This window comes from Physella acuta, unplaced genomic scaffold (assembly GCF_028476545.2).
Source record: "Physella acuta isolate Inbredline_101_S28 unplaced genomic scaffold, ASM2847654v3 ptg001769l, whole genome shotgun sequence".
In the NCBI taxonomy this organism is placed as follows: Eukaryota; Metazoa; Mollusca; class Gastropoda; family Physidae; genus Physella; species Physella acuta.
This window is the reverse complement of record NW_026733279.1, coordinates 19,159-45,523: the sequence shown is the minus strand read 5'-3', so window position 1 is coordinate 45,523 and position 26,365 is coordinate 19,159. Positions and strand designations below refer to the sequence as shown.

At 39.6% G+C, this 26,365-nt stretch overlaps 1 protein-coding gene across 1 annotated transcript; it reads left to right on the top strand.

Moving 5' to 3' along the window:
• The first annotated feature begins 3,895 nt into the window (after nucleotides 1-3,895).
• On the top strand, nucleotides 3,896-25,488 carry LOC131930412 (atrial natriuretic peptide receptor 2). Its single transcript, XM_059286878.1, has 21 exons — nucleotides 3,896-4,040; nucleotides 5,694-5,776; nucleotides 5,939-6,074; nucleotides 6,610-6,718; nucleotides 6,931-7,043; nucleotides 7,220-7,323; nucleotides 8,918-9,103; nucleotides 12,764-12,940; nucleotides 14,642-14,810; nucleotides 15,233-15,397; nucleotides 15,676-15,841; nucleotides 15,958-16,001; nucleotides 16,346-16,586; nucleotides 16,701-16,844; nucleotides 17,692-17,826; nucleotides 18,557-18,680; nucleotides 19,270-19,338; nucleotides 21,143-21,332; nucleotides 23,065-23,163; nucleotides 23,849-23,940; nucleotides 25,202-25,488. Exons 1-21 carry the CDS (start codon nucleotides 3,896-3,898, stop codon nucleotides 25,301-25,303), a joined length of 2,793 nt encoding a protein of 930 aa, XP_059142861.1. The 3' UTR covers nucleotides 25,304-25,488.
• Nucleotides 25,489-26,365: the final 877 nt, after the last annotated feature.

The following is a 26,365-nucleotide window of genomic DNA, read 5'->3' as shown; positions in this document are numbered from 1 at the left end:
GTTTGTTCCCACGACTAATGCCCGTGTATGACATCCTAATGTAGACCAAGGGTTAACATTGTGTTCATGGTTAACTGCAGGTCATATCTGTGACGAGGTCTGCCAAACAGGGGGTCAGCTGGCCAAGTATTTTGACGTCATTATGGCGTCATATGGATGCGAGAGTTCCGCATTCGATGACAAAATTAAGGTAGGTTTGTACAGGCTGGAGATGTTGGGCTAGACTCAAATAGGTTAGACTAGAATAATGTTTGAGACTAGACCAAAATAGTCTTGGCCAAACAGTCTAGAACAAAACAGACTTGAACAAAAGATACTTGACCAAAAGAGACTTGACCAAAAGAGACTTGACCAAAAGAGACTTGACCAAAAGAGACTTGACCAAAAGAGACTTTACCAAAAGAGACTTGACCAAAAGAGACTTGACCAAAAGAGACTTGACAAAAAGAGACTTGACCAAAAGAGACTTGACCAAAAGAGACTTGACCAAAAGAGACTTGACCAAAACAGACTTGATCAAAACAGACTTGACCAAAACAGACTTGACCAAAACATACTTGACCAAAACGACTAAAATAGACTAGAACAAACTGTAACTTATAAAAGAATCCCTAAAAACTTTTATTTATCAAATACAAAACTTTAGTTAGATATATTTTAGATATATTTTTGTAAACAAACACTTTACATTTATATCGCTTTTAGTACCCCACATTCGGACGAAGCATTCCAAGTTACGCAACTCTGAAATATTTTCTCGGCGCCATCTTGAACTATTACAACTGGGACCGGGTGACGCTGGTTACCATGGCAACGCCAGTCTGGCAGGAAACAGCTACCGAGTTCGAGGTCAGTTTTTCATGACATCGCTCTTCAAGACAGCACTGTGTTGTAGATTACCATGTTTAAGTGTACTGGTCAAATAGAAGATGGTAGACCTTTCTAACAGCACTGTGTTGTAGAGATCCCAGTTTAAGTGTACTGATCAAATAGAAGATGGTAGACCTTTATTTGGTTCTTATCAAATGGCTTTTAGATCAACATAGTATAGCTTCGATTGTTGGGATTTTTTCTGACGGAAGCTTCTTTGCGTAAATGTTAGGATTTGGGTCAAGGTTAGGATTTGGGTCAATGTTAGGATTTGGGTCAATGTTAGGATTTGGGTCAAGGTTAGGATTTGGGTCAAAGTTAGGATTTAGGTCAATGTTAAGATTTGGGTCTAAGTTAGGATTTGGGTCAATGTTAGGATTTGGGTCAATGTTAGGTTTTGGGTCAATATTAGGTTTTTGGTCAATGTTAGGTTTTGTGTCAAAGTTAGGATTTGGGTCTAAGTTAGGATTTGGGTCAATGTTATGATTTGGGTCAAAGTTAGGATTTGGGTCAATGTTAGGATTTGGGTCTAAGGATTTGGGTCAATGTTATGATTTGGGTCAAAGTTAGGATTTGGGTTAATATTAGGATTTGGTCAAGGTTAGGATTTGGGTCAATGTTAGGATTTGGGTCAATGTTAGGATTTGGTCAATGTTAGGATTTGGTCAATGTTAGGATTTTGGGTCAAGGTTAGGATTTGGGTCAAGGTTCGGATTAGGGTCAATGTTAGGATTTGGGTCAATGTTAGGATTATGGTCAAGGTTAGGATTTGGGTCAATGTTAGGATTTGGTTCAATGTTAGGATTTGGGTCAATGTTAGGATTTGGGTCAAGGTCAGGATTCTGTCTTAAAAACATTTAGCCACCTGATGTCTTCCAAATATTAACGGCTAAAACATCATGTCTACCAACATGAACAATCTTAATGTTGGCAGACGTTTATCGCCAGAGTTTCTTCCAGGCATCTCTTCGGGGGGGCTTTGCCCCCCCGAAAAATTTTTACCGCCCCCCCCCCCCCCCCCCCCGAACGAAATGAAATTTATATAATTTATATAGAAAATATATACTTTTAACAGTGTCCGCCCCCCCGAAGAAAGTTTACCGCCCCCCCCCCGATGATTTCAAGTGCCCCCCCCCCCCGGAGAAAAAAGTCTGGAAGAAACACTGTTTATCGCCACCCGCGCTAAACGCGCCCATTAAATCAACCGTTAAAATAAATTAATCAGAAGTTGTATTTGGATGTAGCTGCAGTGGTTTTCCTACGTCATCCACTCTGGCATTAAAAATGTATGAAAAAAAATCAATATATTAAGTATGTAGTAGTCACGTGAACGTTGTATGGATTCACATAACTAGGCTGCCACATAAAATTTTACAACTGCCAGTAGTCCAGCAGAGAATGCCATTACAAACAACTAGTATGTGATTCGTTCAGAAGTAGGATTATTTGTCGTGCTGTTAATTTTTCATTAAAACAGGACCGCGCGGTATGATGATCTTTAATCTCCTTGCACTTTTAATTACAAAAGATGAGCAGCCAAATAAGGGAAATAATCGAAGGCGTCGGAGGTTTAATTAGAACGTATTCTAATTAGCGAGTTCAATACAGAAGGTTTAAATCCGTGTTAATACATAAGCATGACTTATTCGAAGGTAAGAAAAAGAAAGTGGGGGAAGGGGGTGGCGACTGGGGCTTTTTTTTTCTTTTATATCTACGGATAGACTGGACGAATAAATACTCTTTACTTGTTTGTAAATATGCTTGCTAGATGTGTTTTCAAACTAACGGATAATGTACTTTAAAACAATGTTACTTGTATAAACAATAGCTAGAATGCTAGAACTAGGATTTTGATGGGGGGGGGGTTGAGTTTGGTACGCCCGAGGAGGCAATGTTTTCTGGGTATTTCATCATCGGTCGCTAATTTAGTTCAGTGCTCTGTCATGGACCATTGCCTCTGACTGATGCTAGATTAGACCTAACCCGATGGTGTCTGCCTTAAGATCATGACGTAAAATAAGATTGTGTCGGGCTTTCTTCCGTTTGACTTAAGGGTTCCATTCTAGGACCCGTCTGATATTGGTAGGCGGTCAGTGACGTAATTTTGAGGATGGTTAATATCCACATTTCATCTCCATACAGCAATTCTGAGTTTATATTAGCATCAAAGATTCGTTTCTTTATTCCCGAAATGTTCGGGCAAGTGTCCATTCGGATATTTGTCACATTCGGGCAAGTGTCCATTTGGATATGTGTCCCATTCGGGAAAACAACCTTCTCCAACAAATATCACGTATAAGTCCGCCGCATGAAGTCTTGTAAACAAGAATGGTGTACGAACATTGGAGGGATACACAGGACAATATGTGATTTACAATAGATGTATTTACTTGCAGCTAAATTTCTTATGTACGCTTTGGACGATCAGAATGAACAAGAAATTATTCTCTAATATAACCGCGTGTAAAGGAGTTAAATGTATTGGTATAAATAGATGTGTTGACTGTACCAAAGTTTTATCTTCCGTGTACAGGTAGGTGGGTACAGGTAGAATAAATAAATGTGTCGAGTGTACCAAAGTTTTATCATCCGTGTACACAGGACTCCCTGAGTGAGATGGGCGTGACGGTCAGACGTCTGGCTTTGTTTAGTGTGGACTACATCAATACTACAGACTTTAGTGGACACTTGATGGAGGAGGTGCTCAATACTAGAGGTGGGTGTAGGTATATCAGGGGTGGGTGTAGGTATATCAGAGGTGGCTGTAGGTATATCAGAGGTGGGGGCAGGTATATCAGAGGTGGCTGTAGGTATATCAGAGGTGGGCACAGGTAGGTGAGAAGTGGGTATAGGTACATCATTATAGACTTTAGTGGACACTTGATAGATATTTTTAACACTAGAGGTATATACATATATATATATATATATATATATATATATATATATATATATATATATATATATATATATATATATATATATATATATATATATGTACAATGTTATCCCATCAGTCTACGTCATGCTGATGTACCCTGACGCCGTGATGGAGTTCATGAGACGAGCCCACCAAGCGAAACTGACCAATGGCGACAACGCCTTTGTGGCCATTGACTTTGCCGGGACACACAACCAAAGCGAGCTGATGAAGGCCACCTTTCTAAACGGTGAGTTCGCACCTTATAAAAGTACATAACGCGGAGTATGGGTCGCTTCTAAAATTTTAGTAAAGGTATTCAACAGATAAACCTACGCTTTTTTGTGCAACTAGTTAAATAGTAGTGTATTATTGTATATTTAAAGAAAATCATTTATGATTTTCCATTTTAGTGCTGAATTATATAACAACTTGTTATTAAAACATTTTTATGCATTTTTTAAAAATACATTCCTAAACGTTTAGTTTAAATAAAAACAAATATGGTAAAATTCGAGCCATTCAGTATTATTTTAACACACTCTCAAAGGGCGTTAAGTAAATGTACTACAACGAAGGGTAGACAACTCTAATTACAGAAGGATGTTAATGTAAACTACCCGCATGAAATCGAGTGCAGTTTTAAAAGCATGTCTACGGGGCAGCTTCCTGTCTGGGTTGTGTACATAGCCAAGGTGAAGGTTACCATGAGGAAAAAGTCCAGAACATCCTTGACATTGATACGTCACGTAGACGTGACTAGATGTGACCGCTGTGACGGTCACGTAGTTGACCCTGGGTTTAAAAACACGTCGTTTTATTCTAAAACCCGATAAGTTGATGTCATAATGAGGTTTCATTGGACGATGCAGAAAATGCAAAGGGAAATTACTCTATCGGTCGCTAACATACGCGCACCATCCAAATAGCTATTGAGCTTGAGGTTTGTGTAAAGCTGTTCTCTACCATGCTAAAACAACAAACAGAAAAGGAAAAATAATTGAAATCGCCAGTGGAACGAATGAGCCATTTGTGAATAATTAAGTTAAATGTACGCTGGATTTACATCAACACTTTAATAGGTTTCACTTATGGTTCCACAATTTGTATAGCACTACTTTGCTACCCTACCTAAATCATTTACATCATATATGCATGTGTATGTATGTGTGTTTATGTATTACTCATGAATATTACAATGCTTACGTGTTTTTATTAATTTTTAAACGGTTTTATTTTAAGCTTTTATTACAAGCTTTTTTTTTAAACTGCTTCCTCTGTCTTTTTGTCTATCTGTCTGGATCAAAACGAACGAGCGAAATTTTGGCCACTTTTAACTGTTGAATTTCTCTAAAATTCGGCACGTGGATCAATATCTGACATCAAATTTGAATTAATTAAATGGCTATATATTTTTTAATAAATTAATTATTATTTTCTGAAATTAGTAGGCTGCCTTTTACTACTATTCCGCACTATTGCGCAACAAATTAACATGATAGTGCGCGAATAATAGTGCAGTATTGTCATGAAACTCTATTGTAAACAAAAAATTTAATGTACTGAAAAAAGTGCATAAAAACATTTTAGTAACAAGCTTTTATGTTATAATGCACTAAAAAGTAGAAAATAAATGATTTTCTTTAAATATATAATAATACACAACTATTTTAATAGCTATACAGAAAACGTGGGTCACCAGGTTATCTATTGGATACCTTTACTAATATTAGGAAGAGACCCGCGCTTTTCTTTATAGTTATTTAAATAGTAGTGAATTATAGTATTTATAAATCATTTATTTTCTCCTTTTTGGTGTATTATTACATAAAAGCTTGTTAACGTTTTTATGCATTTTTTAATACTATAAGTTAAGCTTTAATAAAAATTAATTATACTTTAGGTATGATGGACATCACTTATGACGTAGTTCCAGAGCGTCCAGAGTTCAAGAACTTCCTGGCCAGTATCCTACCGGAAGTTAACGTCAGTCATGGATGTCCTAATTACCAGGTCTTAATTAATTATTTTAGTTTGGCTCCTTCTAAGGTTTAGTATCAACCATAGAAACTTAGTTGTCAAAAATGTACTACTGACCGCGGTCTTGATGTTCTAGTTATGTCAGTGATCAATACTTTACTTCACCAGTACGGCATCAACCCACTACTGCTGTCTGACGCCATGTTTTTAGTGGCGACTGCCTTCAACACAAGTCTCAGTCTGGGAATTCCCTTAACTCAAGGAGCTTTTGTCTTAAGTCAAGACTATGCGACTGGCATGTCGGGTATGTTTAGTACACACTACTAAAACACACACACACACACACACATATATATATATATATATATATATATATATATATATATATATATATATATATAATAAAGAAATATTTTTGTCTCTTCCAGTTTCACATAATACTGCGAACGCCTTGCAAGTGTTATTTAACAACAGTTTTCAAGGTAAATCACTCCAGATTAATTTAACATAAACAAAATATTCATAACACGATAACGAGAGCAACTTTAATTACATCAGTTTTTATGTGTGTCATGTGATTTAGTGACAAAAACTTCGATGTTGTCTGGTTCCTTTTCTCATTGTTGACCTATCTTTGGTTACGTAAAGATTTACTATATTCCTCTAGTTTTATTTGAATGAGCTAATCAAAAATCAACGGATATTTCGACTCTTAATATGTCTATGGGATTATTTGTATAATTATGTTGTAATGTGAAGTAGTTGATCATATGCGCGCATTTTGAAGTCACTGTATTTAAATAGCGTAACTCAAGTTGCTATAACCATTTTACCCCCAGGTTTGGTAAACCCCATTGACCTCGACGCAACAGGGTCAAGGAAAGGTCAATTCATGCTCCACAACATACAAGATGGTTGCTATGTTCCTGTGGCTAGGTCGTCAGTCAAGTAAGCCATCTGTGGTTCTCAGTCATCAGTCAAATACGTCATGTGAGCTTCTTGGTTGATCATGTTTGATGAGCGCTATTGAGAATAGTTTAGAGGGTATTTTTTGCGTCCGGTACTCATTAAAGCTAAGTGGGCTCAGGGACGTCCTATTGACTCAAGCCCAAATCAAGCTATTAAACATGTTTTTTAGATTGGTATGTATTTGTCCACAGCTGGTCGTCGCCCCTGTTTCTACCCAACCACGTGATCTGGCCAGGAGGGTCAAGGACGCCACCGTCTGGCAAGAAGGCGTGCGGCTGGAACAACGAGTTCTGTCCCCTGAAGGGTTCGTATGGCATTCTGGGATGTTGACGGAAGCTGGGGACTGAGGGTTTTGTTATTGATAATGAAGTTGTATCTATCATTACTGTACCATTGCAACACGTTATATTAACCAGTATGCTACATATTTTAACATTGTTTTCCTAACCTAAATCTTAATTGTATATTTTAAACTACCAGACGACAGCCATTTTGTGGTCACACTGGGATCAACTATTGGCACCGTGGCTCTACTTCTGCTGATGGTTGTTGGTCTACTTGGGTTTTTCTACTGGAAGAGGTTGGTCAGTCCCATACTTTTCATTATATTAATGTTGTTTTAGTTAGTGATCGGCGTGGTCGAGTCGGTAAAGCTCCTGGTTGTTAAACCGAAAAGTCTCGAGTTCGAACCCTAGGGTAGATGAGACTCGGTAGCTGGGGACATTAATCAACTGCTACCATGTAGCGTATTCTTGGTTTGGAAAGCAAATCCAAAAAGAAAAGCAGGCTGAAATCGGAATGAACGGCCTATATGGCGCATAACAAGTTACTACTTAATTGTGTTGGAAGGAATCCTTTCCAACATTAAAAATTAATAACAAAGAAGAAGAAAGAAGTGATCCAATCAATGTTTATGGAACTACGATAACTAATATAATTCATAAAACAGGCCCTAATTCTACCCCTAAACCTATTACAGAGACTAATCTCTATCTCGACGCTAATCCTAATCCTAATTCTGACCCCGGTAGAAAAATGCCCTGGTGCGATGCAGTGCGACCAAGCCAAAACTCTAACAGAAACTGAAACAATAAATTTTGTTTTTAATTGAAACTCACATTAAAGTTTGTGTTTTGATTCAGTGTCTCCATTAAACCGATTATATTTTAACCCCAATTTGTTTTAATCCCCACGTTTGAGTTCAGATTAAAATCGGAATCCCTGCAATAGGTCTGTTAAGATTTAAAGTTTCCAATTCTCCATGACAAAAATATATAAGTCCCGAATTCTCCCTGCCATAGATCAGTAAAAATTTATACACCCGAATTTTCCGTACCAGATCTGTAAAGGAGATGTGCACAGACTGGTTGATACACTGGAAGGACATCAGAACGAGGCTGGTAGATCCATCAGACTCCCCACACGAAATGGTAAGCCGAAATTAAAAGATTACTTCACCACACGAAATGGTAAGCCGAAATTTAAAGATTACTTCACCACACGAAATGGTAAGCCGAAATTAAAAGATTACTTCACCACACGAAATGGTAAGCCGAAATTAAAAGATTACACCTGCCTTGCAGATGTGCGTAGGTGAAACTCACAGATATCGATTAGGTATCGATTTTTGCTGGACAGATGCTAATAGACTAAAAACGTTATTTGTTAAAACACGAATTCAGTAAAATGTGATGATAATATTTACACAAATAATAATCATGCTGAACTTACGAGTGTATGGCGGTACACGTTGGTAGGTGAGGAATTATCATGATTTGGACAATAGAAAGAATTGTATCAACTATTGGAGTCAAACTTTTACCTATAATTAGCAGTGTAACAGTTCTTGGACACGTTAGGGAAAAATATTTTAAAAATATTTTACCGTGAGTTTAATGGATTGATGGGACGGCGTGGCCTACTGGTAGATCGCTACTCTGCTAAAATCACGAGTTCGAATCCGTGTTCAAGTCAGTAGAACATCCCTGAGTCCACCCAGCTCTGATGGGTACCTCCTAACTCACGTTAGGTAAAGTAAAGGCGGCTGGGCATAGTGCTGACCACATTATCCCTTCATTTGCCGAGGTAACAGAAACAGGTAAACTCTACTCCATTATCGAACTCGCCCGCGCCTTTGTATTTTGAAATAACTAACAGTCGTTTACTAATATTCATCAGATGCGGACTGCTTTATCAAGAAAAAGCATCACTTCCGGTGCTACAAGTATGACGTCACGGCTAGACCACCCTGACCACTACCACTGTCCAGTTGTGCTGATGGACGTGGAGGGCGTGTGGAGCGTCAAGTTCATCCAGAAGACCAGCGTCCACGTGACCAGTGCCATCAAGAGAGAGTTAAACATGGTACGGCTAATCTGATGTACTTTAAACATGGTACGGCTAATCTGATGTACTTTAAACATGGTACGGCTAATCTGATGTACTTTAAACATGGTACGGCTAATCTGATGTACTTTAAACATGGTACGGCTAATCTGATGTACTTTAAACATGGTACGGCTAATCTGATGTACTTTAAACATGGTACGGCTAATCTGATGTACTTTAATTTTTCCATTTAACGTGTAGCCTACACAACGTTTACGTTTCTCAGCTGTTACGGTTCTATTAATCCTTAACATGAAGTTGCATTGTGTGAAGTAATAATAGAGTAGAGTGTACACGTTTTACATAAAAAAACATGTGGGGGGGGGGGTATTGTCGTTCTGTTGTTTTTTTTACTATCTTAAGATCATTAATTAAAATCTTTACTGACTAGGAAGGTACCATTTCTTTAAGCGTTAGGTTCTGGGTTTCTACGGCAAAGGGGGAGGGGGTGACGAAATAAATTTTCAGGGGTAGAGGGGGGGGGCGGACGGTCCGACATTGGTTAAAGTTTATATTTTCTAGATATATTTCTTTTTCATTCGGGGGATGGGGCAGGGACGGTATACCTGCTTTGTGTGTGTGGGGGGGGGGGGGCAGTATATGAGCCTCAGGGGAGGGAGCAGTCTAATAATTATTGGCAGTGACATCATAGGTCAAGTTTCTTCCTAAAGATTTGAGTACAGTCAGCGGCTTGCGTGCCATTTTAATAAGTTCTGGATACACCACATAGTAAAAAAACACTTGCTAGTATCTCAAGATCTTTGGGACTGCATTGCTATATAAAATACTCACACTATCACGAGTAATCGATACTTTGGAACTGCATTGCTATACAAAAGATCTAAAATACTCACACTATCAATGTATCTGATACTTTAAAACGTGCAAATAATTCCTGAAAATGAAATATCATATAAAAGTTTTAATATCATTCTCACGCTTTTTATAAATAAGATCGAGATAAATGCAAACTATTTTTATAGATACAAAAGAGGCTTTCACATTTAACTCGAAGTTTAGAAGCAGTGCATGATCTATATGGTTTACAAATAAGCTAGGAACTTCACTAAATTTTACACGTTATTAAAAATATAAACTAAATATATAAACAAGCTATTAAAGGCCGAGTAATTTGTATGCCGAGGTCACAGAAACAAGTGAAATGTACTTCACTAGTCCTAGACCGTCAGGTTTGAAAGGGAACTTTAATTTGTAAAGCTATGTGAAGTAGTTGACGCTAAATAAACTTCACTTCTACTTTATTGTCGTGTCATTTGTGGTCAGGCGTGGATCTGCCCGCCGCTCTACCCGAAAAAAATAGGGCCCACAGGAAAAATCACAGTTGTCCCCCTTTATCGGTTTACCCCCCCCCCCCCCCCCCCCCTTCCCCCTCACCTACTGTAGTGTAATTTGACATTAATATAAATGCTTTGATTTCTTTTTTAAATCTTGGTATTTCTTTATTTTATAATTTCCCTTGCTACGTGCCGTGGCGTTAATTCAATCTGATGGGGGAAATAATTCACAATGAAAATTTCAACCTAGGGTTAAGGCCCCTTATAAATTTTCCGGGGTTTAACTTGGTGACTATTTCATGTTAATGTCACCTAAAAGTTATTTGAACTCTAAAGTAAGATTGCATTTTTATTTTTAAAATTGTACAGACTGTATTACATTGACCTAAGTGCTACATACACTGCATCAGAAGCAGTGGCGTAGCGAGGTCGGGTGTCACCCGGTGCGACACTTAATGGTGTCACCCCCCCCCCCCAGAGGCGTAGCGACCCTTCCCGGGGACAAACTTTCAAATTTTCGATTTGCACCCCACCCCACCCCCCTCAAACTTGCGATTTGCAACCCCCCTCAAGTTTTTTATTTACACCCCCCCCCCCCCTCAAACTTTCGATTTACACCCCCCCCCCTCAAACTTTCGATTTGCACACCCCCCCCCTAAAGTTTTTTTCTATATATTTTGCTATTTTTTGCCTTGGTGTCACCCCCCCCCCCCTAAACGGTGTCACCCGGTGCGGTCCGCACCCACCCCCCTGGCTACGCCCGTGATCAGAAGTAACGTGATGAATGTAAACTTTTAACATTTATTTACGGGCTGTAGATTGTCATACAGTGCCAGAACTGCTGCCAGTAAAAATGTCACATTTAAGCGAAAAGTTTATTTTCAGCTGGAATGCAAATAATTAACTAGTTGGCTATTAAAACATATGTGTATTATTCTCTCAACGACAAAATAATTGTATGCGTTTTTTGTTGTTTTTTTTTTTTTTTGCATTAAATTCAACAATCACAATAAAAGATACCTCAAATGTTCGTATAAAGTCAAAAAGCCTTCATATTCATAATATATATTTGATAATTAATATTATATTTCATTGCATATGTGTTTAATATATTTAGACAGAATATGAAGTCAGAAACAGTTGTTTTTAAAAAAGTGTGTGCGTTATTTTAAATGGATGAAAAACCAAGGGAAACAACCGATAACAACTTTCTCAAATGTCGTTAGAAATAAGGAGTAATTCAATTTTTAAAAAGTATTTAAAAAGGATCATTGCTTTTTTATTTTAAAAACATTATATTTAAATATTAGATATAAAACTTTGTGGTTTTATTCATTTTTTTTGATAACTTCCATTCTAAAATTGAAGGCTATTCGTTTTATTAACACTGAACTTTAAAATATTAGAAAGTTTATTATAAATGATGAAATTCATTTCATAGAGGTTGGTTGGATAAGGCATTCCCTTTTGATTCAGGCTTTGTTGACTAGATCCAAAGCTAACACTTTATTTATATTGAAATTTAAGTATTACTTAATTAATATGCCAAACACTAAATTATCATAATTTGAAAAAGTGGTACCAAACGAATTGTCTACCCAGGATACCGTTAGCAGTGCATCGACCACCCAGCAGGGGTATGCTCTCCTTGCCTTGATGCTTTTCGAAATGTTAAACCTGGTATTTCACTAAACCCAGCATCTGCCCATAAGTTTTACGGTTAGAATACTTTGCATATTTTATGTGAAAGATATAAGCATATATTACATATGACGGGATTGTGGGCACTCCAAGAAATTTTTTAGGTTTTCAAGGAAAACCAGTAGCGTAGCCGACCTTAGGGGGCGCCAAAATGGGTTGGAAAAATAAATTGAAATGTTGAGGGGGCTGCAAATTGAAAGTTTGAGAGGGGGGTGCAAATCAAAATCTTGAGGGGGGTGCAAATCGAAAGTTTGAGAGGGGGGGTGCAAATCGAAATCTTGAGGGGGTGGGGTGCAAATCGAAAGTTTGAGAGGGGGGTGCAAATCGAAATCTTGAGGGGGTGGGGTGCAAATCGAAAGTTTGAGAGGGGGGGTGCAAATCGAAATCTTTAGGGGGTGGGGTGCAAATCGAAAGTTTGATGGGGGTACAAATCGGAATCTTGAGAGGGGGTGCAAATCGAAAAGTTTGTCCCCGGGCGCCGGGAAGGGTCGCTACGCTTCTGAGGAAAACGCAGTAAGTTTGGAACCCGATTATTTGGAGTTTAATGAAAAAGGAACGTTGCAAATTATCGGCCGTTCCTGCTATACTCTTATCTGATATGTAGTTTAATAATGTCAGTAATCGTGTGCTTCAACCGTAGGTGCGGAGTCTGAAGCACCAGAACATCAACACGTTTGTTGGAGCTTGTCTGCAGCCAGAGCACGTCTGCTTGGTCTGGTCCTACAGCTCTAAGGGGAGTCTCATGGACCTCATACACTCGGGCAACTTTCAGATGGAATTTATTTTTCAGTTGTCTTTTGCTCAGGATATTGCTAGGGTGAGTTAGTGACACACACACAGAGACATACATACACATACACACACACACATACACTTGGGCAACTTTCAGATGGAATTTTTTTTTCAATAGTCTTTTGCTCAGGATATTGCTAGGGTGAGTTGGTGACATACACACACACAGACACACACACAGACATACACAGACGCACACATACGCTCGGGCAACTTTCAGATGGAATTTATTTTTCAGTTGTCTTTTGCTCAGGATATTGCCAGGGTGAGTTGATGACACACACACAGACAGACATACACACAGACATACACACAGGGACACACATACACTCGGGCAACTTTCAGATGGAATTTATTTTTCAGTTGTCTTTTGCTCAGGATATTGCTAGGGTGAGTTGGTGACATACACACACAGACATACACACACACAGACATACACACACACATACACTAGGGCAACTTTCAGATGGAATTTATTTTTCAGTTGTCTTTTGCTCAGGATATTGCCAGGGTGAGTTGGTGACATACACACACAGACATACACACACACAGACATACACACACACATACACTCGGGCAACTTTCAGATGGAATTTATTTTTCAGTTGTCTTTTGCTCAGGATATTGCCTGGATGAGTGGGTGACACACACAGAGACATACACACAGACATACACACAGACACACACACAGACATACACACACACATACACTCGGGCAACTTTCAGATGGAATTTATTTTTCAGTTGTCTTTTGCTCAGGATATTGCCAGGTTGAGTGGGTGACACACACACAGACATACACACAGACATACACACAGACACACACACAGACATACACACAGACATACACACAGACACACAGACATACACTCGGGCAACTTTCAGATGGAATTTATTTTTCAGTTGTCTTTTGCTCAGGGTGAGTCGGGAGGCGAGGGGGGAAGGGGGGGGGGGGGCAACACACAAATATGTACACACATAGACACATTACATACATATACACAAACACATACATATAACACATGCACTTTTACACACACACACATACTCAGCAACATTCAGACTTTTAAATTGAAACTCTGTCTCAGTTGTCATTTGCCCACGGTTTCGCTATGGTGTGCCTATAAAACCAACTTACTTGCGTCTGCAGATGAGATCCAATTTCTGTCTTTAGTTCACCTTTTGTCTGCCCTCCGACCGAGGCTTAACCAAATGTCTGCTGTGTCGCTGTGTGTCTGCTGTCTGTTCCACGGTCTGGTTTGACAGTTTGTCTGCTGTCTTCCTCACATCATAGTTTAACCACTTGTTTGTCTGCTGTCTGCCTCACATCATATTTTAACCACTTGTCTGTCTGTCTGCCTCACATCATAGTTTAACCACTTGTCTGTCTGCCTCACACATAGTTTAACCACTTGTCTGTCTGTCTCACACATAGTTTAACCACTTGTCTGTCTGTTGTCTGTCTCACATCATAGTTTAACCACTTGTCTGTCTGTTGTCTGTCTCACATCATAGTTTAACCACTTGTCTGTCTGTTGTCTGTCTCGCATCATAGTTTAACCACTTGTCTGTCTGTTGTCTGTCTCACATCATAGTTTAACCACTTGTTTGTCTGCTGTCTTCCTCACATCATAGTTTAACCACTTGTCTGTCTGTCTCACACATAGTTTAACCACTTGTCTGTCTGCCTCACATCATAGTTTAACCACTTGTCTGTCTGTCCCAGGGTCTGGCCTACTTACATAACTCTGATCTTACCGTCCATGGACGGCTGAAATCTTCCAACGTGCTGGTGGACAGTGGTCTGGTGTGTAAACTCACGGACATTGACACGCCCAGGTTTAGAGAAGGGGAGACAACAATCTTAACAGAAGCAGACCCGGAGTTATGGTTCCGTAAGTAAAACGGATATTTATGTGCTAGTCAGTCCTAGTCAATGGTGATAAAAACACATTTAAAACACAAATTAATTTAAAATATTTAAATAGCATGAAACTTACCAAACTTAGTTGAGAACAGTCTTATCAGCTTTCTCTAAAAGAAAAACAAAAATCTGTTTATCGTCCCTATGCCTTATGAGAATTATTTGGCACAACAAATCTAATAACATTTTCAGCAGATTATACTCTAGTGTTTGTACTTGTCCTCTGTGAAGACTGAAATTTGAACTGCAACATAAAGTGAACACGGTGTGTGTGGAATAATGGACGCTAGGAATTGCGTTGTGTAACAATGGACGCTAGGAATTGTGGGACAATGGACGCTAGGAATTGTGTACCAATGGACGCTAGGATTTATGTTGTCTTTTCTCCCCTAGAACAAGTATGGACGGCACCAGAACACCTGAGGACTGCCCCAAGACCTGGAACCCAGAAAGGTGACATCTACGCCTATGGGATAATTCTCTACGAGATTTTCTTCAAGAGGAAACCTTACTGTACTGAGGACCATCTTAAGACGGGACGGGAGCCGGATTGGAAAGGTAAGAAGCCGGAATATATTGGAAGGACGCCGGACTAGATAGTTAAAGAGCCGGATTAGAAAAATAAGGAGCCGGAGAGGAATGGGAAGGAGCCGGAATATATTGGAAGGACGCCGGACTAGATAGTTAAAGAGCCGGATTAGAAAAGTAAGGAGCCGGAGAGGAAAGGTAAGGAGACGGACTGGATGAGGATGGTTAAAAAACTACTTACAGTTAAAAACGGTATCATGTTAGTTTGCTCTTCTGTTTTCTTAAAGTGACTACGGGTTGTATTTCAGAGGTGATCAACTTTGTGAGACACCCAGAGAAGTTTGCTGAGCTTCAAGACAACCGACACGATTCCGTCTTCACCGCGAGTAACATCAACAGCCAGTCAGAACATGCGTACCCCTACGAAGACTTTGAATCGGGCAGACACAGTGTGTGGAGCGGCAGGGAGAAACAGTTAGTACAAGAATCTATGTTAAACGTCATGATAGATTTTTATATAGATGATAACATAAGTAAAAATAAAGTAAATTGTTTTTTTTAAATAAGTCAATTATGATTTGACGTTTCAGCCTAATGCAAGACAAAAGTGCGAAGAAACTAAAATTTAACTCAGGTAAGACAAATATCTTTTAAAATTCCTTATAATTACATGCAGAGTTTCTTCCAGGCATCTCTTCTTCAAGTCTACCCCTCCTCCCCCCCCCCCCCCCCCCGAACGAAATAAAATTTATATAGAAAACATATATTAACTAGTGTCCGCCCCCCCCCCCCGGAAAATGTAGTCCGCTGCCCTGAAAATATCAAGTCAAGTGCTCTCCCCCCCCCCCCCTCGAGAAAGAGAGAGAGAGAAGAGGTAAGGGGAGAGATAATCAGAAAGACGGAAAGACTCAAAGAGAATTAATTTGTATTGTAGTTCTTAGTTACAATTTCGTTTTTACTTGCACGTTTTTATTGCAGTTTTTCCATTAAAGACACTCAGTCCCTCAAACAACAAGCACGGTTTTCAAATTTGTTGGAACAAGAGAGTGGTTCCCCCTGACCCTGGTGCTGAAAGCGAGGCTTCCCCGGCTAGACACACCGCTTCCGGTCGCTGTGTCTTCCGACCGGAAATTCCACAGCCAGGAAACTTCTCTAAAAATGATAGTTACAACGAGGGCCAATCAAACCATTTCTTAGATGTACCGCGAAGCAACTTTAGGTAAGAGGCTGCTTCTGATTGGTCTGAATTAGCACATGTTGTGAATTTGATATTTTACTATCATGTTTTTACCATAGCAACTGTAGATGTCTGCTTTACATTATTCTGTATCAGCTTTAATCAAGACGCTGTATCAAAGGCGAACGATCAGGAGGTGCGAATGGTCAAGCTGATGTGTGCATGTTGGTCAGAAGATCCGAACACGAGACCCACGGCAGAAGAGATTGTCAGAAGATTTGGACATTGGACGAAAGGGGGGTAAGGTGGTCATCCATAAATGACATTGTACATATTAGGGGAGAAGGGGTTTATATACTAGTTTTACTTCAGTTCGATGTGGGGGTAAAGAGAAATGAAGAATTTCATGTCCAAAATGAGTTGCTTATTCTAAGAAAAATACGAGAGTGGCTGTGTAAACTAATGTTTAAATTCGTGGTAGGGCGAGGCTAAAACTCTGTGAAGGTAAATTAAAGAGGGAATTCTGATGTTTTTATGGAGTTGGGGGTTAAATCACCAAAAATTGTGTGTTTATCAGTGTGTGTCAGATCAAAATCAGTCGGTTGTATCAAATTTCCCTGTGTACACCTGTATGAAACTTACATGTGTACACCTGTATAAAACTTACATGTGTATAGCAGTATGTAACTTACTTGTGTACACCTGTATGAAACTTACATGTTTATAACTGTATGTAACTTACATGTGTATAGCTGTGAAACTTAAACTGTACACACCTGTATAAAACTTACCTGTACACATCTATATAAACTTACATGTACACCTGTATAAACCTACCTGTACACCTGTATAAAACTTACCTGTGTACACCTGTATAAACCTACCTGTACACCTGTATAAAACTTACCTGTGTACACCTGTATAAACCTACCTGTCCACCTGTATAAAACCTACCTGTACACCTGTATAAACCTACCTGTACACCTGTATAAAACTTACCTGTACACACCTGTATAAACTAACATATACACCTGCATAAAATTTACCTGTACACACCTGTATAAAACTTACCTTACACACCTGTATAAAACATACCTGTACACACCTGTATAAACCTACCTGTACACACCTGTATTGCACCTGTCAGGTCAGTCTCAGACAAGATCGAACAGATCATGCACAAGTACGGCGAGCAGCTGGAGCAGACGGTCAAGGAGAGGACACGGAGGCTGGAGGAGGAGAAGGTCAAGTACTTGAGGGTCCTCTGTGAGGTCATCCCTCAGTGAGTGTGCTACATATTACTCTTATTGAACCAACACGTATCTAACAAGGCTATAGTGATCGCTTAAACATTTTAACAAACATAAGCATGATAACCAACACACGTTTTAGAAACTATAATGAACTGAAGCACAAAATGATGCTTTCACGACTAGGCCTATGAACAAACAGGTAAATATTTTAACAGCAGAAAAACATTGGCTGAAAATCAATAAAGCCGATACCCAGTCTGAACAACATGTTCATTTTGCACTCAGACAAAGTTAAGTGCGGCTCGCTGTTGAAATCGCAGGAAAATATTTTGGTCTGATTCAACTGTTGAAAGTTGATAGAACAACATGTCAATGTGACCCGTTGTTTGGAGAGCACAGCCGACAGCTTAAACGTGTGACTCCTGTTTCAAAAAAAAAATAACACGTATAGAAACTAACGCTGCAATAACGAGCTGCAATGCAAACTTCTAAGATGGTCAAGCGAAACTTTGACAGTACACGAACATAGTCCAACTGTACCATCACATAACCATAGTATAACTGTACCATCAAATACTCCAAGTGTACCATCACACGACCATAGTCCAACTGTACCATCACATAACCATAGTATAACTGTACCATCAAATACTCCAAGTGTACCATCACACGACCATAGTATAACTGTACCGCCACACAACGATAGTCCAATGGTTATACCCCTCATTACGTGCTATGTTGATGCACTTGGTTCCCCAGAAAATACATCAACTTGCTGGTCTCTGGTGAGAAGGTTCCAGCCGAATCTTTCCCCAACGTCAGCATCTTCTTCAGCGACATCGTGGGCTTCACCACCATCTGTGGGATGGTCTCACCGCAAGAGGTCAGTTCCTTATCTCACCACAAGAGGTCAGTTCCTTATCTCACCACAAGAGGTCAGTTCCTTATCTCACCACAAGAGGTCAGTTCCTTATCTCACCACAAGAGGTCAGTTCCTTATCTCACCACAAGAGGTCAGTTCCTTATCTTACCACATGAGGTCAGTTCCTTATCTCACTACAAGAGGTCAGTTCCTTATCTCACCACAAGAGGTCAGTTCCTTATCTCACCACAAGAGGTCAGTTCCTTATCTCACCACAAAAGGTCAGTTCCTTATCTCACTACAAGAGGTCAGTTCCTTATCTCACCACATGAGGTCAGTTCCTTATCTCACCTCAAGTGGTCAGTTCCTTATCTCACTATCTCCCCACAAAAAGTCATATCCTTATCTTATTACAAGAATTCAGTTTCTTATCTCATAACAATCAGTCATATATAATCGTTTTGTTCATTATGTTACATTATTTACAATTCAAAATTTGCACTATTATTACTATCATATTTTTTCAAATATTATATTATCCTTTCTGGAAATATTGCTCTTGTAATTTTCTTGTAGAGACATAATCTCCTAATGTGTGGTTTTTTTTCAGGTCCTGAACTTTCTCAATGACCTGTACACGAGATTTGATCTGGTACTCAACAGCTACCAGGTGTACAAGGTGAGTGGTGCTGTTGTCTTTGACAGTGATAGGTAAAGCGCTACCAGACATTTCTGATAGAAAGATAATTGGAATCATCCCCCACCACAGGGTAGTCATTATTTACAGGTGGTGTAACGTGTCGCTATTTACAGGTGGTGTGGGGCGTCGTTATTTACAGGTGGTGTAACGTGTCGCTATTTACAGGTGGTGTGGGGCGTCGTTATTTACAGGGGGTGTGGGGTGTCGCTATTTACAGGTGGTGTGGGGCGTCGTTATTTACAGGGGGTGTGGGGTGTCGTTATTTACAGGTGGTGTGGGGCGCCGTTATTTACATTTGGTGTGGGGTGTCGTTATTTACAGGTGGTGTGGGGTGTCGTTATTTACAGGGGGTGTGGGGTGTCGTCATTTACATTTGGTGTGGGGTGTCATTATTTACAGGTGGTGTGGGGTGTCGTTATTTACAGGTGGTGTGGGGCGCCGTTATTTACAGGGGGTGTGTGGCGCCGTTATTTACAGGGGGTGTGGGGTGTCATTATTTACAGGGGGTGTGGGGTGTCGTTATTTACATTTGGTGTGGGGTGTCGTCATTTACATTTGGTGTGGGGTGTCGTTATTTACAGGTGGTGTAGGGTATGGTTATTTACAGGGGGTGTGGGGTGTCGTTATTTACAGGGGGTGTGGGGTGTCGTCATTTACATTTGGTGTGGGGTGTCGTTATTTACAGGTGGTGTAGGGCATCGTTATTTACAGGGGGTGTGGGGTGTCGTTATTTACAGGGGGTGTGGGGTGTCGCTATTTTAACACTGGTCTCAATAATCGCCCTACTATTATAATCCTACGTGCAGCCTTGACCCTTATCTGCATTGATTAATCTGACCACCTTCCTTGTAAAAAAATGTTGTAAGCTAAAGTTCACGTGTACCATTACTTCACAATTTGTTGGGTCATACCCATCTAAACAAATCTGATTCAGAATTTAAAACTCGGGGCATTCAACTTCAAGACTATTTAGAAAACTAAAGGATGTGTGTTATTTGACTGTTAGTTGTAGTTTTGCTCTGGTGGATAATGCGTATTTTTTGGTGTTTGGTGGGGGGTGGGGGGGGGGGGTTAGTTAATTTTTCATTACTTTTAACCATATATTTTTTTCACATTTTTTTAATGAAATCTTAATAAAACAAGTTAATAAAAAGTCTAGTGACAATTTAAGCGCAATTTCCTTATGTTATCCATAACAATTTTTTTATTTTTTATTTTTTGTAAATATCATCCTTTAAATATAAACTCCTACACGATGCTCAGTTAATAAAAAAAACTAGGCCTACAAGATGCTCAGTTTAAATAATTTAAAAAAAATTTTAGTGACCGAACGAAAGGATATTTTTGAAAACTTTCTTTGGCAATATTGGTCTAAATTATGGCAGGAATCGATTGGTAAATGTTTCAAGTCGCTAAGTGGTCTGGTTGCCGAGATATGGAGCAAAAACTGCATTTGTTCGAGGTTTTTTGGCTTTTCCGGGAAATCCAGGAAGGAATTCCGGGAATTTTTTTGGCCCACAATCATCCTTGGAACTTGCTTAACATATTTGCTTTGGAACTAGTCCTCGATATTGCTTCGTTGAGGAGGAGATACGACTTAAAGGCTGCGGACACACATCCACACATCCATACATCCATCCATCCATCCAGAAATGACGCATTATTAAACGCGATTTGCCAGTATGGAAATTGCGCTAAAAAAATATTTTAAATTAACACTGCCTTAAATGGTGAAGTTAGAAAATTTGCAGCAGCTAAATATAAAACGGGATTTCCCTCAAAGGTGGAGACTATCGGCGATGCCTACATGGTGGCCGCGGGAATTCCCGAACAAATCCCGAACCACGCAGAACAGATCGCACACATGGCGCTAAATCTGTTGAGTATAAGTGTCGATGTCAGGGCTCCGTATGTGGACTCTACAGGTGTCAAGTCTAGCCAGTCTCTGAAGTTGAGGATTGGCTTGAACTCAGGTAGGTGGCTGACAGGTGGCTGACAGTTATGTGCCTGACAGGTAGGTGGCTAATAGAAGCTGACAGGCAAATGACAGGGAAGTAAGTGATAAGCAACCAACAGGATGGTGAATGACAGGCAACTGACAGATGGGTAAATGACAGGCTAATAACAGGTAGGTGACTGACATCAACTGACATGTATGTAGAGCAGAGGCGTAGCGGGGGGGGGGCGGGGGGGGGGGGGGGGGGGACATATGCCCTCGTGAGCCGACCTTAAGGGGGGGGGGGGGGGGCAAAATGGGTTTGAAAAACAAATTGAAAAGTTTGAGGGGCGTGGTGCAATCGAAAGTTTGAGTGGGGGTGCAAATCGAAAGTTTCAGGGGGGGGGGGGGGTGCAAATCGAACGTTTGTCCCCGGGCGCCGGGAAGGGTCGCTACGCCTCTGATGTAGAGTATATTCGGGTAAGCTTGATTTTATTCTGGTCTGCGACTAGAATTAACACCCTTCTCTAACCTTTAAAAAAAAATTTGAATAAGGGGAAATAACAATGTAAAATAAGTTAGCATTGAAGCTAACACTGTTATCTCACTTTATTCACACTCGAAGTGCGTGTGTGTCTAAAGTTAAACAATGGTAATTTAAAATCAATCTATCTTTATGATTATTCATAGAATACGTTCAATCATAATGAAAACAATCGAATTGATAAATACAATTATTGTTGTCTTTTGTCGTTGTTTTTAATTCTCCTTTATATGTTTCCTGTTGTTTTTAGTTGGGTTTTTTTACAAGCTATAATTATGTAATCATCATTATTTGTTATGTGTTAATTTCGTGAAACTTTTAAAATCCTATGAAGCAAAATATTTGCAGAAGTGGAAGCTTCGTGTAGAGGAAAGTTATAAATATTGTAGATATTATAGTGGCGATAAACATGCAGAATATTTAGAAGTTAAAGGACTAAAGAATACATAAGAAATACTCAATGAGAAAATATCCCTTCCTAGCCCTTACAATACATAACGGTTAAGGTTATGGTTAATTTGTAATTGACAGGGGTAATGTCCTACTTTTAGGCCTATTTTAGGCGTTGTAATGTACAAGGGGTAATTGATCTGGAAGGTAATGATCGAAGGGGGGTGGGGGGGGGGGGGCGTTGGCAGAGGGTAATGTCATACTCCTCTGAATGACAAGTAGGTAACTCGGCTAGACACGTGAGTAGGCCTACAAGAGCTTAACCTCTAATCCCTGTTGACAGGTAGGTGAGTGACAGGTAGGTGACAGGTATGCTACTGACATGTAACAGACGTGAGTACTCAAGCTAAACCTCTCCCCTAGGTTGATAGGTAAATGACAAGGAGGTGAGTGACAGGTAGGTGACAGGTATGCTACTGACATGTTACAGACGTGAGTACTCAAGCTAAACCTCTCCCCTAGGTTGATAGGTAAATGACAAGGAGGTGAGTGACAGGTAGGTGACAGGTATGCTACTGACATGTTACAGACGTGAGTACTCAAGCTAAACCTCTCCCCTAGGTTGATAGGTAAATGACAAGGAGGTGAGTGACAGGTAGGTGACAGGTATGCTACTGACATGTAACAGACGTGAGTACTCAAGCTAAACCTCTCCCCTAGGTTGATAGGTAAATGACAAGGAAATGAGTGACAGGTAGGTGACAGATATGCTACTGACATGTTACAGACGTGAGTACTCAAGCTTAACCTCCTTCCCCCCTCCGCCCTCTCCCAGGTCCTGTAGTTGCTGGCATCGTGGGTGAGAAAATGCCGAGGTACTGCCTGTATGGCGACACGGTCAACATCGCCTCAAGGATGGAATCTAATGGTCAACGTAAGTCACGTGGGTTTCAGTCAGCCTTCTCATTGGTTCATACTTTTATTGGTCTCTGCTTCAAGTTAGGCTAATTGAAATATGCTTAAACTTTCTTGTGATCAGTGTTTCTTCCAGACTTTTTTTCTCCGGGGGGCGCACTTGAAATTTTCGGGGGGGGGGGGGGGGGCGGTAGACTTTCTTGTGGGGGGGGGGGGCGAACATTGTTAAAAGTATATATTTTTATATAAATTTCATTTCGTTCGGGGGGGGGCGGTAGACTTTCTTCGGGGGGGGGGGCTCCGCCCTCCCCCCCCCCACCCCGAAGAGATGCATGGAAGAAACTCTGCTTGTGGTCACGGTCTACTTCACGGCCCCATGCTTCATTACAATTTAAATCTTTTCACTTCATTTATTCGTGCCTCACTTCATAAGATCATTCTTTTCTTTATTATCCATACATGTTCATTGATGCGACATTTACTTTTTTAAGTTTCACTTATTCGTCTTTATATATTTTGTTTGTTTGTTTGTTTTCTTATGTTGTCTAGACTTTAGCCGATGTAACATTCAGTTTTTCCATGAAATAGGCTTTATAATTTAACATGGGGTTTAATAGTTATAAATTTCCCGTTTATTTCTAATGCAACATTCAATTTTATAAAACCGTATTTTTTAAATTATTGAGTTATTTCCCCTAAAACAGCGCTACGGATCCACTTGAGTGAGGCGATAAAGAGAGAGCTTGATGCGGCTGGAGGGTTTCATATGACTTACCGAGGGCTCATTTCCATTAAGGTAATGTAATGTGCCCCTTGTGGACCCCAGTGGCGTTGGCAGGGGGTGAAAGGGAGGTATAGTTCACCACGTTTTCCAAATGGACCCCTAAAACAACGGTCTTACGTTAAGTGAGTTACTGTCAGGGTATGGGTTAGATTTTGTGTTGAAGGGATGACGTAAGATACCAACAAAATTTAAGAAACTTAATTTTATTTATTTATTTATTTATTTATTTTTATTTTCACCGCAAGGCAGTGACAATCAAATATACGTCTCCGTCTGAATCGCCGTGATGATAATTAGCGCTGGTAATGTTAGTATTGGGGTTATAGTCAGAGTTAAGTTTAGTGCTAGGCGTTAGGGCTAAGTAGCGATATTTTTTTAATATTCTGAGCAATATAATAATACACGTTTTGTTTTGTTTTTTGGTGTGTTTTTTTTTCTTTAAATATTTTAACTTTAGCTTTTATTGTTAAAGTATGGCTTAGCCCATTTCTACATGTGAGCGGCTGGAGTGTGTTTATCTGTTATTATAATTATTTGTAACTAAGAAGGCGAATGTCGCTTTTTGTGTTCCTTTGAGGATTGTTGTGGTTTTTAGTTAAGTAGTCCGCTATTATGGCGCTGATATGATTTTGATTTTAAAAATGGTTTATAGCCTAGTTATTGTGTCTTCTTTATATTTTGATGTTATTATTTATGCGAACTTTGTTTTGGAGTGTGGCTCCACTTTGCTTTATGATGTCCTGAATGTTAGTTATTGTTGTGTTAGGGACTATTTCCCTGTGCGTAGTATTGGTTATTTTGTTCGCGAATGTAGTGTGTGGACAGGGAGGGACATTGAGGATGTCGAGGCCTGTGTGTTGAAGTGTTTCGGTGTCACATTTATGTGGTGTATGGACGGTGGTCCGAAATTGGGTGTTTTGTTCCGTTGAGTTCTGTTTGTTTTGTATGTCTCCAGTGTTCTGTTTTACCTAGATTCTAGTTTTTTTATAAGCTTGGTTCCATATTTTTTGTTAAATAAATTTTATTATATTGCTAAAGTTTTGTTTTATTTTAGTAGTTTTTTTATTTAGACTAAGGGTAAGATATAACCACCGTGGGTTTCACCACGGTTGCACTGACCCGGACAGTATTTAGTTAGATAAGCCTAGAAGGATAGATTTTAGGTATCCCCCCCTAGCAGGGCTTACATACATAAAGAACCCTTAGCTTCAATTTGTAAGTCTGTATATGGGCTTTGTTCATAAGATATATTGTTGTGGCTTCTGATCACCAGGGTAAAGACACGCCCATCCCCACCTATTGGCTGGAGGACTGCAGACACCACGCCTTTGTCCAGCCTGATTGGAGAGCATGTGAGAGGGAGGGGGTGCTATAGACGGGAGAGGACATGAAAGGTAGAGGACATGAAAGATGGAGGACGTGCAAGGTAGAGGACATGAAGCGTAGACATGAAGGGTAGAGGACATGCAAGTTAGAGGACATTAAAGATGGAGGACATGCAAGGTGAAGGACAAGCAAGGTAGAGGACATGTAGCGTAGAGGACATGAAAAATGGAGGACATGAAAAATGGAGGACTTGCAAGGTGAAGGACAAGCAAGATAGAAGACATGAAAAATCAAGGACATGCAAAGTAGAGGACATGAAAGATGGAGGACATGAAAGTTAGAGGACATGAAGCGTAGAGGACATGAAAAATGGAGGACATGCAAAGTAGAGGACGAAAGATGGAGGACATGCAAGGTAGAGGACATAAAAGGTGGAGGACATGCACGATAGAGGACATAAAAGATGAAGGACATACAAGGTAGAGGACATGAAGGATGGAGGACATGCAAGGTAGAGGACTCGCAAGATTTGGGACATGCAATAGCTGCAAGATCTACACGGACATTAGTTAGAAAGAATGTAATTGTGTAAAATATGCTGTTTTAGCAATATTAAAGAATTACTTCTAGACTTTAGTTTGTGGTGTATTTAAAAGCGCTACTGAGATTTTTAAAGAAAACTGTGAAATTTTAGGAAAGATATTTTTTTTAAACTGAACAGAGAACTACTTTTAGATATTTTAGTAGATATTTAAAAATGTTTTACGTAGACAAATAAAAAAACTACTAAGGAGAATATCTAAAAAAAAATATAGAACTTATAAACAGATTTTAGGTACACTACTTAAAGGACTAGTGTTGGGAAGACATAAATGAAATTCATCTTTTTGAAATAGGTCTACTTATAGAAATATTTTATGGCCCTGTTATTGCTTGAAACTCATTCACTGAATATTTTACCTATAAGACCACTCTATACCGGATGTAGGCCTACCCAATGGCATTTGGTTTCATTCTACTAATGAGAAAATAATTATCGTAAATATTTTATTTTACATGATGTTTCTCCTATCAACCATTTTTATTTGTACTTTTTATTGTTATGTAAATA